General features: G+C 42.5%; 1 protein-coding gene across 1 annotated transcript in view; it reads left to right on the plus strand.

Moving 5' to 3' along the window:
* GFRAL (GDNF family receptor alpha like) overlaps positions 1-14,485 on the plus strand; it is a 118,720-nt gene that overhangs the window by 89,744 nt on the left and 14,491 nt on the right. The window contains exon 8 of the mRNA XM_077487816.1: positions 12,576-12,659. Within this exon, the coding sequence (XP_077343942.1) occupies positions 12,576-12,659 (84 nt within the window). The remainder of the gene's footprint in view (positions 1-12,575; positions 12,660-14,485) is intronic.

Here is a 14,485-nt window from a genome sequence, read left to right on the forward strand (position 1 = left end):
TGGGAACATCCAGATAAACAATATTATCCTCCTAAGAAATTCTCCACATTTTATCCTATGGAAGATGATTTCTATAAGAAATGGGAGTTCCAGCAATATATTCTGCAATTGCCTCAGTGAACAAAAGTCTCAGGTGTCCGGTGGATAATGCGCTAATGTTAAAGGATCCAAAAGATAAAAAGTTGGAACTTCTTTCCAAAAGCAATAGGTCTTTAGCAAGTTCAGTAGTGGAGCCATTTTTTTTGTGGCAATTGTATCTCAGTCCATTAAGGAACAGTTTGTGGAGATACGTAAGATTCTGCTTGATCATCAGGCTCAGCAATGGGCTAGTGTATCAAACGCACTATGTTTTTACAGTAGATGCTATGAAAGATTCGATCATTCAGGCCTCACAGCTTATTCTTCTCACAGAGTTCTGTGGCTAAAAAATTGGCCAACCGAAGCTCCGTGTAAAAAACACTCTTGGCCAGTTCCCCCTTCATGGTGAACGGCTATTTGGAGACAATCTGGATAAATACATCCAAAGGATCTCTAAATGGGATAAGCTCTCTTTACCAGTAAAGATGAAGTTCAAGCTTTTTTCCTTTAAGTGTGCTTCCTCACCTGTGTCAGGGGCATCAGCCTCTAGGCAGTCTCGATGGCCTCAACCGTCAGGTTCAAGGCGAAGACCCCGAGGGCAGCACCAGGGACAAAAGAGATCTTGGGGCAGAAAGCCCACAAAACAGGATGGTAAAGCATCCTTAAGAAGGGGCCCCCCTGCTCGCTTGGATGGGGGGAAGGCTCCTGCAATTTTCAAAGATCTAGCAGGAACAATGTCAAGACAGATGGGTGGCTTCTTAAGTTTCTCTAAATTACAAACTAGAATTTCCGTCTCCTCATTTTGTAAGATCAAATGTATCCAGGGAAAAGGAAGTCTCTCTTTCTAGTTCTGGGTCGTCTATTATCCAGCTGGTGATATCAGAGGTTCCCTTAGAGGAACAGGGCACCGGTTTTTATTCAAACCTTTTTCACAGTTCCAAAACCAAATGGAGAGGTAAGACCCATTCTAGATCTCAAAGATCTGACTCGGCACTTAAACATCTGATCCTTTCACATGGAGTCAATCCGATCGGTTGTTTCCATCCTGCAAGGAGGGGAGTTTTTGGCTTCAATCGATATCAAAGTTACATATCTTCACGTGCCAATATTTCCCGCCCTCCAGAAATTTCTGCGCTTTGAAATAGAAAATCATAATTTTCAGTTTGTGGCCCTGCCATTCGGTCTGGCCACAGCACCACGGGTGTTCTCAAAGGTTCTGGTGCCTCCTTTAGCCAGATTAAGGGCTCAAGGCATAACGGTCCTAGCCTATTTAGACAATCTACTTTTAATAGATCATTCAGTCTCAGGTCTAAACCAGAGTCTGATCACAGCTGTAAACTACCTGGAATCTCTGGGTTGGATCCTCAACCTAAAAAAAATCCTCCTTAAAACCATCAAGGAGATTACAGTACTTGTTATAGATACCATACAGAAGAAGGTATTCTTACCTCAGACAAGAATCAGTTCCATTATAGGACTAATTCAACTTGTCAAAGCAAAGAAAAATCCTTCCATTCGGCTGTGCATGAGATTGTTGGAGAAAATGGTGGCCTTCTTCGAGGCCTTCATGCGCAGTTTCACTCAAGACTGCTACAAAACACCATCTTGTCGGTCTGGAACAAAAAGATTCAGGCTTTGGATTTTCCAATACGCTTGTCTCCCGACATACGTCAGAGCCTAAATTGGTGGTTGATATCCAGCAACCTCCAAAAGGGGAAATCCTTTATGCCAGTATCCTGGAAAGTGGTGACAACAGATCCCAGCCTTCTAGGCTGGGTATCAGTATTAGTTTCATCGTTTCATAGTTAGTAAGGTTGAATAAAGACACCAGTCCATCCAGTTCAACCTGAGTGAGTGTCTACAATTGTCCCTGTACATTGCACACTCACATCAGTCCCTACCCTCAAAGAGCCCACAGTCCAAGGTCTCCATTCATATACTAGGGCCAATTTTGGACAGAAGCCAATTAACCTACCTGCATGTCTTTGGATTGTGGGAGAAAACCGGAGTACCCGGAGGAAACCCACGCAGGCACAGGGAGAACATGCAAACTCCAGGCAGGTAGTGTCATGGTTGGGATTTGAACCAGTGACCCTTCTTACTGCTAGGTGAGAGTGCTAACCACTACACCACTGTCCTTGAAGAAGGTTCTTATATACAGTTCCTATTAGCGCTTCAAACTATTAGTCATGTGCATTGGCATGTACAACCTGAAAAAATATAAAGTAAACTAAGTTCCAGTGTAGCTACCAGCCACTGGAAAAATGGATATCAGGATACAGAAAACAAAAAGCAGCGCACAATGGAAATTGCATGAAAACTTAATAGTCTTTAGATAAGTAACATGATGAGTTTATTGCACTAGTCAATAGTAATATAAATACTTGTAGATGGTGTTAAGGATGTTAAGGATTACAAAACGGGACAACTTTTCGAGTGGAAGCGCTCTACACAAGACCCAGTATCTAACATTATACAGTCCAGACAAGGGTTGACTACACATCCCCTTCATCCTCTTCCCCGACCTGGGCCTAATATTACTACTAACAAAAATAAAAATAATAAAGGCAAAGATAATACTAGGAAAAGACATAGAAATGGTAAATACCAATCTAAAAATGCACGTACACATATTTATAATTCTAGTTCTATTCAGTCCCTAGTGCAAGAACCAGCTGTGAATTTTGCTTTTGATACTTCTATTGCCCATGTGCCACTACAGCCAATTTCAGATGTAACTGTATCCCCCACTACTCCAGATACTAGACTCTCAGGTATGGATCTTCTGGTCATAGATCCCACAGTAGCATTAGAGCCCTGTAGTGGGACCCTTCATCTACCACTCAGTTTTGCGGTAACTACATCAAATAGATATAGTCCGTTATCAAAATATTTGGATGTCTATATCAAAGAGGGAGCTCTGCCTTGGCAATATGGGTCGTTCGTCGTCCCCTCTTGTAATACCATAGATAATTCCAATTATGATACACCATTGATTGACAATAATAACATTTTATTCCAATCTCCAAAGGGAGTCTTACAACCAAAAGAAAAAAGAAAACTAGACGAGGTAGAAGAGGAGGAATACACTCCAAGATTAAACAAAAAGGAGAGGACAGACAGCAGGCAGTAGATAGTAGACATGTGCAGAGTAAAATATTTTGTTTCGGAATTTCGCTTTCGTCCGAAAAATTAATTTATTTAGTTACTCCCGAAATTAGTTTTTATTTATTTAGTTTATCGTTCAAAAATTGCATTCATCCAAAAATCCACATGAATTACGGTCGAATCTGTCTTTGAAGGCTTATGGTGTCTGTCGAATGTATAAAGAAGATTCGACGTAGCTAGTATATAGCATACTTCGTGTGAACTTTAGAACCCTATTAAAGTCTATGGGACTCCAACGTTCAAAATCTAAAGTGCTAATTTTAAAGGCTAATATGCAAGTTACTGTCCTAAAAAGTGTTTGGGGACCTGGGTCCTGCCTCAGGGGACATGTATCAATGCAATTTTTTTTTTAAAAACGGCCCTTTTTTCGGGAGCAGTGATTTTAATAATGATTAAAGTGAAACAATAAAAGTGTAATATTCCTTTAAATTTCGTAGCTGGGGGGTGTGTATAGTATGCCTGTGAAGGGGCGCATGTTTCTGGTGCTTAGAACTGTCCCTGCACAAAGTGTCATTTATGCAGGAAAAAAAGTCCTTTAAAATCACTCACAGCTATTATGAATTGTCGGCTCTGTAATACAGAGAACACTCATTGAAAGTCATTGATAAAATAAATAAATAAATAAATAAATCGTGGGGGTCCCTGAAATTCAATTACCAGGCCCTTCAGGTCTGGTATGGATATTAAGGGGAACCCTGCGTCAAATTTAAAAAAAAATTTACGTGGGGTTCCCCCTAAAAATCCATACCAGACCCTTTATCCGAGCACGCAACCTGGCAGGCCTCAGGAAAAGAGGGGGGCGGACGAGAGAGCCCTCCTGAACCGTACCAAGCCACATGCCCTCAACATTGGGAGGATGCTTTGGGGGTCTGTGACCCCTCAAAGCACCTTGTCCCCATGTTGATGTGGAAAGGAGCCTCACCCCCACAACCCTGGCCGGTGGTTGTGGGGGTCTGTGGGCAGGGGGCTTATCAGAATCTGGAAGCACCCTTTAACAAGGGGACCCCCAGATCCTGGCCCCCCAGTACCCCTACCATTTCACAAAGAAAGTGTAAAAAAATAGTTAAATAAGACAAACACACTTTTGAAAAATTCCTTTATTAAAAATAAAAAAAAGATTCCAGCGGTGGTAATCCACTCTTGCTATCCAGCAACGGATGATATCTCTCCAGCGATGGTTGATCTGATCCAGCGCAGCGAATCCATCCATCTTCTGTCTCCACGGAGGAGACACTGCAGGGATCCCGGCGGCTTGACAAGGGGAAACCAGTGTCTCATCCGTGGAGACAGAAGATGGATGGATTCGCTACGCTGGATCAGATCAACCATCGCTGGAGAGATATCATCTGTCGCTGGATAGCAAGAGTGGATTACCACCGCTGGAATCTTTTTGTTATTTTTTTATTTTTAATAAAGGAATTTTTCAAAAGTGTGTTTGTCTTATTTAACTATTTTTTACACTTTCTTTGTGAAATGGTAGGGGTACTTTTGTACCCCCTTACCATTTCAAACAGAGGGGGGCCGGGATCTGGGGGTCCCCTTGTTAAAGGGGGCTTCCAGATTCTGATAAGCCCCCCACCCGCAGACCCCCACAACCACCGGTCAGGGTTGTGGGGATGAGGCCCTTCTCCACATAAACATGGGGACAAGGTGCTTTGAGGGGTCACAGACCCCCAAAGTATCCTCCCAATGTTGAGGGCATGTGGCCTGGTACGGTTCAGGAGGGAGGGGGGGGCACTCGGATAAAGGGTCTGGTATGGATATTTAGGGGGAACCCCACGTCAATTTTTTTTTAATTTGACGCAGGGTTCTCCTTAATATCCATACCAGACCTGAAGGACCTGGTAATTGAATTTGGGGGACCCCACCCTTTTTTATTTATTTATTTTATCAATGACTTTCAATGAGTGTTCTCTGTATTACGGGAGCCGACAATTCATAATAGCTGTGAGTGATTTTAAAGGACTTTGTTTCCTGCATAAATGACACTTTGTGCAGGGACTAAGTTCTAAGCACCTGCTCCACTGATCCTCGCCTACCCATCCTACCCATCTGTTGATCCTGCCAGGCACCTGTACCCCTCCTTACTCCTGTGTTCCCTGTTGTATTGCCAGGAAACCGGTAGTGGGAGTCGTAAAGGAGGCCTCTCTCCGCAATCCGGGCTCGCTACTAGAAGGTACGTGACAGACAGGAAAGAGGAGGGGTGGGAGGATACAATCAAGACCGGATGTTAACCCCTCACTCAACCTATAGCATATATATAAGAAATCAATGGAAATCAATTTGACAAACGATAACGAAAGCACAAAATCCAAAAAACGAAAGATCCGACATAAATAAATTCTTTATTTTCGTTTTCCTTGTTACAACAGTTCGATATAGAATAGGAGATTCAATGTGACTCTGACAATACCAATCTGTGTCTATAGAACCTGTGGTCGAATGTGCCTAACCTCACCTCTATTAGTCCAAGATTATATAGAGAAAATATTCGACAGAGAAAAAAGATTTGACAGAGGAAAAGATTCTGCAAGTTACTGTTCTAAAAAGTGTTTGGGGACCTGGGTCCTGCCCCAGGGGACATGGATCAATGCAAAAAAAAGTTTTAAAACGGACAATTTTTCGGAAGCTTGGAGACTGTTTTACTATGTTTTACTATGCACCTCTCGGAATGGAACGACCGGCATAACGCCCTGTTTTTTCCTTCTTTTGTTTCTATGGGTGATTCCCAGTTGCGGTGTTGTTCCTTTCTGAGTTGGACATTGTTTATGCCCTGTTGGCAGTTTGGGGTCAATGCCCGCACTAATTGGGGCCAGTGCAGGGCGGGGAGGGGGGGATGTATGGTTTTTATGGGATAAACGAGTTTTTTTTGAGTTTTACTATGATTGTCTTCTATGGTACACTGTATGTCTGGCAGGGGGGGTGGGGCCCTCCTTTGTTTCGGGGGGGCAGGTCTTGGTTGCTCTGCCCTTGTGGGTTGATCTGTCTCCTGGAGTCTCACCATTGATTGATAAGCACCCATGGCCGCACTGAAATTTCTTACATGGAATGTGAGGGGCTTGGGGGACCCTATTAAACGGTCAGCCGTTTTTGGGCAGCTCAAAAAGATGAAGGCAGATGTGGTGGCCTTAGTGGAAACACATGCTGAGGGTTCTATGCTTAGGGCGTTCCGACGTCCTTGGATAGGCTGGGGATACCATTCTGTTCATACCACCCACTCCCGGGGTGTCTCCCTTCTGATAGCTAAACACACACACTTTGAGCTCCAAGATTCGGTCATTGACCCCTTGGGTAGATTTGTATTTCTTAAGGCAAAACTGCATGGGGATATGTTTCTTATAATGGCTTTTTATGTGCCCCCACCATTCCAGTTTGGTGTGCTGTCCGAGGGATTTAATTATATGGCTCTTCACCCCGCTGCCTCCGTGGTGTGGATGGGGGATTTTAATAATGTGTTAGACAGGTCCCTGGATAGGATGGCGGACCCCTCTCGAGGCACCCCGAGCCCCTCTCTGACCAGGTTTGCCAGACTTCTCCGCGATTTCCACCTGATGGACTCGTGGCGAACTAGGCATCCAACACAACGCGTTTTCACATGTTTCTCCGCTACTCATCACTCTATGTCCCGTATAGACCTTATACTCTTCTCTACATCCCTCCTGTCTAGACTTGCTGACGTGGGCCTACACCCCAGATCGCTCTCTGACCACTGCCCCTACTGGGCGACGCTCTCCCTACGGCATACCCACCCCCTGACGACTTGGCGCCTTAATCCCTTCTGGCTAACTCTCCTTCCTGACGATGGGGACCTTGAATCAGGATGGCAGGCTTTTTTTGAGACTAACGAGGGCTCGGCCAGACCGTATGTAGTTTGGGAGGCTTTTAAACTTCATGCTAGAATGACCTTGCAGGCCCAAATTAACCGGGTAAAGCGATCTTCTGCTGCTAATGTAGCTGAGGCAACACATGCTCTTCAGACAATGGAACAGGATTCTGTGCGTGACCCTTCGGCAGAAAAGGCAAATAGTCTTAGGCTATGCTCTAGAACATTTGACCTATTGCTCTATGAAAAATCTAAACAGAAGCAGTTCTTTCTCAGGCAGAGGTCGTTTGAGCATGGTGAGCGAGCGGGGAAACTATTGGCTTATTTAGTTCATGGTGAGGAGAGACCTCCTGTGGTGATCTCCCTCCGCTCGCCACAGGGTGCACTTGAGGCTGATCCTATACGGGTCACGCAGATGTTTCGCGACTTCTTTATCTCTCTGTACACCTCTATTGCCTCGGCCGATCCCTCCCTGATGGAATCTTTCTTGAATGGGCTGCAGTTTCCCCAATTGACTGAGGAACAGGTCTCTGGGTTGGAGGCACCTCTGACTCGGGACGAAATAGTTTCAGCTATTGCTACATTCCCGTCGTCCAAGGCCCCGGGCTCAGATGGCTTACCGATAGAATTTTACTCTACTTACATAGAATTACTGGCCCCTAAGCTGCTAGCAATCTATGAGTCCATATTTCAGCACGCTGAACTTCCAATGTCTATGACGGAGGCGACTATTGTGTTAATCCCTAAACCAGGAAAGGACCCGCACTTCCCGGAATCTTATCGCCCTATTTCCCTCTTGCAGGTAGATGTTAAGATACTTGCTAAGATTCTTGCCATCCGACTCAATAAAGTAATTCTCTTGCTGATCCATGCGGATCAAGCGGGATTCATGCCCGGTAGAAACACGTCGTTTAACCTCCGCAGACTGTTTATCAATCTCCAGACCCCCCATGACGATCCTGGTTCTAGGATAATAGTCGCCTTGGACACCGCCAAGGCTTTTGATTCTGTTGAGTGGGGATATCTATGGACTTGTTTGGCTCGGTTCGGTATAGGGCCTAAATTTATTAGGTGGATCCAACTGCTTTATCAAAACCTGGTGGCCAAGGTCTTGGCGAATGGCTGGCCCTCGGGGCAGTTTCCTCTGTCTAGAGAGACTAGACAGGGGTGCCCCCTGTCGCCCTTGCTATATGCTTTGGCGGCGGAGCCCTTGGCTATCGCAATCCGTGACCACGTGGGCATAGTGGGTTTGTGTAGGGGTGGGATAGTGGAGAAGATCAGCACTTATGCTGATGATACCCTACTGTACCTGAACGACTCGACTCAATCACTCCCCCTTGCTTTGACACTGATAGAGGACTTTGGCAAGTTTTCTGGTCTTAAAATTAACTGGGACAAGTCACAGATTTTGCCCCTGGACAGTTTCCCGCCCCCCCAGAGACAGAGCTCTGCTTCCTCTGTAGAGGGTGGACACGCTTAAGTATCTTGGCATTATGACTTCCAGATCCCCGTCAGATTATATTAAACTTAATATAACTCATTTGCTTGACCTGATTAAACAGAAGACGCAGCTTTGGGCACGCCTTCCCTTGGGGGTCATGGGGCGTACAAATCTGATCAAGATGGTTCTCCTTCCTAAAATTTTGTACATGCTTTGGCACTCCCCGTCTATCTGGTTCTTAAACATTTTAAGGTGATAGAGGCCCTCTTGAAACCCTTTGTGTGGGGTGACAGTAGGCACAAACTAGCATGGCAAAAGTTACACCTACCCACTGACCTAGCGGGACTGGCAATGCTGGACTTTAATATCTATTATATAGCTTCTCAGTTGTCGCAAATATTCCACATAGATAAAACAGACAAAGACAGGTTTTTGCACTTCTTGTGCCCGTCATGGATCGGGCCTACCTCAGACCCGATGGTGGCGATTGTTGGGGGGCCGGGGGGGGGGGGGGGGGGAGGGAGTCTGCCACATCTCTTCTTTACCATTACAGGAGGGTGTGGCGAATTGCCTCTCTGAAGTTGTGCCTTCCGTCCCTGCATGAATACACCCCCATATGGCATAATCGGTGCCTCCCAGAATTCAGACGGATAGTAGATAGTGGATTATGGTGCGGGAAGGGCATGTTTTACATGTCTCACGTGCTTACTGATGGCAAGCTGAAACCCTTCTCTGCCCTACAGGCAGAATACGGGCTCCCAAATCACTTTTATTACAGATATTTGCAGATTCGCCATGCCTACCGTGCCCAATTCCCCATGGGTGACCCATCTGTACCCCCCAATCCATTGATGGCGGCAATTAAAAACCCAGATCCCAAAAAATTAATTTCACAATTTTACGCTATGCTATCACTCCCTTCCATGACTGTAGCTGCTTTCTCCCTTAAGAATCGTGGGTGGGGGAGTTGGGGCCTATCACCGATGATGAATGGAGTGATGCGCTGGAAACCTGTAAACTAGTTTCGCCCAAACTTTCTGACAGGTTAACTCAAATTTTTATAACGCACAAAGCGTACCTCACGCCGCTTATGGTTTCCAGGTACAGGCGCGCGTGCCCTGGCACTTGCCCTATGTGTGCGCGTGCGTCTGGCACCTTTTTTCATCTTCTCTGGGAATGTCCTAAAATTCAACCGTATTGGTCCCAGGTGGTGAGTTTTCTCCATGATACGATGGGCTCCCCAATTACACTTCAGCCAAAGCTGTGTCTCTTGGGTATTTTCCCAGACACGGCTGTGAACAAATACACTAAAATATTTTTACATGAAACCCTATTCTCTGCTCGGAAAATGATTGCTAGAGTTTGGATGAGATCTGACCCTCCCACGGTCTCCCAATGGATTGGGGACATCAATGGTGTCTTGCCTTTTAAGAAACTTATATACCTCCACAGGGGTTGCCCTTCCAAATATGAGAAGATCTGGGACAGGTGGCTTAAAAACCCTGCAACATGCATAACTTAATCTGCCCCTTGCGGAGTACTGTTTGGTACTATTTGATGAGACTTAGCAGAAGCGTTGAGTATGGGCGGGTGGGGATGGGAAGGGGAGGGGTGGGTGGATTTCTGGAGGAGATGATCTGGATCCGGTAACCATTCCATACCATGTACTGATTTGACGATCTATGTGAAACGTGCATATACATTGTGTGTGATGAGTGCACCTGTGCATATTATATGATTCAATGTAGACCGCATTTGTTTTTTTGTGTGTACCGTACCTCCTTTTTTTTTCAATAAAAAGAACTCATGTTTAAAGAAGAAAATTCCTCCTTTTTATGTTAAAGCACACACAACCAGGGTGATTAGTGCCCCTTGGGCGGTGCATCGTCAGGCCTCTATGACTCAGATCTGTAAGGCTGCAACTTGGTCTCCGGTTTATACATTTACCAGATTTTATCAAATCAATGTAAGGTCATGAGGATATTGCCTTTGGGCGCAGTGTACTGCAGGCTGCAATATGAGTCCTCTGGCCTCCTTTTTGGTCTACTTTTTTGTTGTGTCTCCCTCCCTTCAGTTGCCATTGCTATGGGACACCCCACAAAGTAACTCCTATGGCTCTTTGTCCCATGATGTATGAAAAGAAAACAGGATTTTTAAAACAGCTTACCTGTAAAATCCTTTTCTTTGATTTACATCAGGGGACACAGTGGTCCCTCCATTCTTGGTATACACTTGTTTTGCTTGGCTACAAAACTGAGGACTGCCAGTAGTGGGAGGGGTTATATAGGGAGTGTACTTCTTACCTCAGGGTGTGCCAGTGTCCATCACCTAACAGTGGCCCTATAACCCCCATAGTAACTACTATGGCTTTGTGTCCCCTGATGTACATCAAAGAAAAGTATTTTACAATTAAGCTGTATTAAAAATCCTGTTTTTCTCTACTACTCTGTTATGGGACTAGGTAGCTTTTCTACTGCTCTGCTGTCCTTGCTGTGTACTCCGGGGAGTTAACAGGTCGGCAAATTAGTCCCAGCCGGGATCTCTGAAATGTGAGGAGAGATAGCCCGATTTACTGCAGCCCTTTGTTATGCAGGGATCTCACTGTGCAGCCCAGGCCAGCAAGACAGCATCAGCTTTAACCCCTGTCAGGCTGAGCAGTAATTAGTGCAACATCTGTACAAATGTACAGGAAGGGAAGTAAGGGGGTGTAACATGTACAGGAGGGGGGGGCTAAAATGTACAGGAAGGGAAGTAATATGTATAGGAGGGGAGGTAATATGTACGGGGGGTAATATGTACAGGAGGAAGGTGATGTGTGCAGGAAGGGGGGGACATGTACAAGGAACCCATTAAGTCAGCACAGGGATGGTGGGAACCCCTCATAATATGCACAGCGGGTGTACAGACCCGGACTCAGCACAGGGATGATGGGAACCCTGCATAATGGGTACATTGGGTGTACAGACCCGGGCTCAGCACAGAGATGGTGGGAACCCCTCAAAATGGGCACAGTAGGTGTACAGACCAGGCCTGCATCACAAACAATTTAATTCTTCAGTTTGTTTGGGCCCCCCCACCCAAAAAAAATAAATTTGAGCACCAGCCGCCACTGCACAGGACGTTTTTACAGCTGCTCCTAGGGATGTCTGATGTTTTTTTCCCTGCCCATAAATACCCCTCCATGTTGCTCACACACAGGCTTATAGCAGCTTTTAGTGGCAGGAGCTTTTAAAAAAACACTGCCAGTGTGTCCAGGAGTAGAGAGTTTGGGCAGAAAAATTGCTTGATGCTACTAAAAAGCTGCTAGAAGCTGCTAAACATGCCTAAAAGCTAGTGCTTGAGCATTAATTAATTCCAGAATGGCCAGAATATATGATATAAAGCAAAGCAGAAAGTGCTTCTAAGTGCAGAAATAAAACACTTTAATGACAAGGAAGGGTTAAAAACACTTACAAGAGGGTATCCATAACGTCCAATGGGATGCCTTCTGGGAGTAAAGACAGCTGCAGGTGGAAGTTGCAGCCGACCAGCGGTGGTAAACACTGCATCTCTGATCCAAGATGGCGAGCCATGCTGTCGGGACCAGCATGGAATCGAGGCAACCGGACGTGACGTCCGAGTGGGTGTGGCATGTTTTGAAGCATGCCCAGTCACTCCTCCTTTAAGCCAAGAATAAATAATATATTCTGGCCAATAAAATTAATTAATGCCCAAGAGCTTGATGCTTGTAAAAGCTCATAAAAGTTGTAAAAGCTTTAAACACTTTTACAAGTGCCAGGCATTTTTTTTCTGCAAAAAGTCCTGTGTGCATAAGGCCAAAAAATGAATGGCCTTCTTAATTTCACATTATTATTTTGCTACAAATGTCTAGTATGAAAAGTCCTTTTTATCAGTGATAATACCTGCTCTAAGGCAAAATAAAACATTTTCTCATATGCATTTGGAAGAAATAAGCTACCCTATCTCACCCAAATTTACAATTGTAATGTAAGCAGTTATTTGAATGTATAATATTCGGAATTCATTTTATTCAGAATATAAATTTTTTTATGGTCTATTTTGTAGAAAGGATTACTGCAAGAAACATTCATGCATCATACAGCGACACAAAAGAGGAACAGTTACCAAAACCCCACACCTATCAAAGTGGTGAGTGAATCATGCATGCTTAAAGATACAGTAGATATACTATAAGTTTCCTGATTTCAAATTGTGTCCTTTTAGTTTATTGCAGGGCTATTGACTAAGACAGTGATGGAGAACCTTGGCACCCCAGATGTTTTGGAACTACATTTCCCATGATGCTCACCTACACTGCAGAGTGCATGAGCATCATGGGAAATGTAGCTCCAAAACATCTGGGGTGCCAAGGTTCGCCATCACCGGACTAGGGGTTTCTTTTTAAAGGAGCAAAGGCCTAGGAAATTGTTATATCTGTTTAGTGTGGATATTAATTGCTTGATTAGCCCAGAGCCTTTAAATGACAAGTCCACATTTTTGGAAAAAATAATGCATGTACATATTTTTGTAGAATAAAAAGTGCATTTATTAGGGAGGTGTAAAAGCAATCCAGCAACTAATTAGCCTCTAGGATTGCTTTTATTTTACAGAGCATCACTCTGTTAATCAGTTAATCATGTACATGCAAGTGATTTGGTGGCAAGTGATTAATAGACATATGCAGCTTGTTTTGTTCCAAATTGATATTTGAAAATGAATAATTTTTTTGAAATTTGGATGTATTTAAATTTCCGAGTTACAATATTATCGAATTTCAACAAATCTGAAATAACTAAAAAAAAAAAAAAAAATGGACAGAATTCAAATTCAAATAGATTTGAATCATTTTGGAATCGATTTGAATACTTTCCGAATTCAAATAGTTTTCCAATTCAAATTCGAATAGGTGAATAGGTTTCGAATTCGAATAGTCTTCCAATTTTCAAAGAGAATAAAATAGAATAGAAAATAAAGGAATAGAGTAGAAAAAAATATAATCGAATAGAAAAGACTATAACAGGAAATAAAATAACATAATATAATATAATAGAGAAAAACAGAACAACATAGAAAAGAACAAAAGAGAACAGAATAGAATAGAAATGAAAAGAATAGAATAATAAAAGATTTGAATAAAAAATAAAAAAAATAACCATCTTCTGAAATTCGAATTCAAATAGAATAGATTTGAATATGAATACATAAGAAAAGAAAGGAATTAAAAAAAAATGTAATAGAAAAAAAAGAATAGAATAGACCATAATAGAATAGAAAAGAATAGATTTAGAAAAACAATAGAATAGATTAGAATAGAATAATAGGATATAACAGAATGGTATAGAAAAAAACAACAGAATAGGAGAGAATAGAAAGAATATAACCATCTTCCGAAATTTGAATTTCAAATAGAATAAATTTGAATTTGAATAGAATAGAAAAGGATATAATAAAAGAAAAGAATATAATAGAAACTAAAATTATAGAGAAGAAATGAATAGAATAGAAAGAATAGAATAGAATAAACAAGTAGAAAAAGAATAGCATTAACAAAAAAACAATAGAATAGTATAGAAAGAACCAATTACCAAAAGTTCAAGTAGAATCAATTTGTTTTGAATAGAAAAGAAAAGAAAAAGGATTAGAATAGGAGATGGTTATATTCTTTCTATTCTATTCTGTTGTTTTTTTCTATACTACTCTGTTATTTTCCATTCTAATCTACTCTTTACTATTCTATTTAAATTCAAATTTCTATTCTATTCTATTGTTTTTTGAATTATATTATTTTCTATTCTATTCTTTTCTATTCAAATTTTGAAAGATACTTATATTCTTTCTATTTTATTCAATTTTTTTATTCTATTATATTCTATTTATTTATATTCTATTCTATTCCATTATGTTCTTTTATTAACTATTCTATTTTGTTCTGTTTTACTCTATTATATTATATTCTTTTATTTTCTGTTATATTA

Source organism: Lithobates pipiens, unplaced genomic scaffold (genome assembly GCF_037356315.1).
Source record: "Lithobates pipiens isolate NorthernLeopardFrog02 unplaced genomic scaffold, aLitPip1_a1.2 Scaffold_18, whole genome shotgun sequence".
Classification (NCBI taxonomy): Eukaryota; Metazoa; Chordata; class Amphibia; order Anura; family Ranidae; genus Lithobates; species Lithobates pipiens.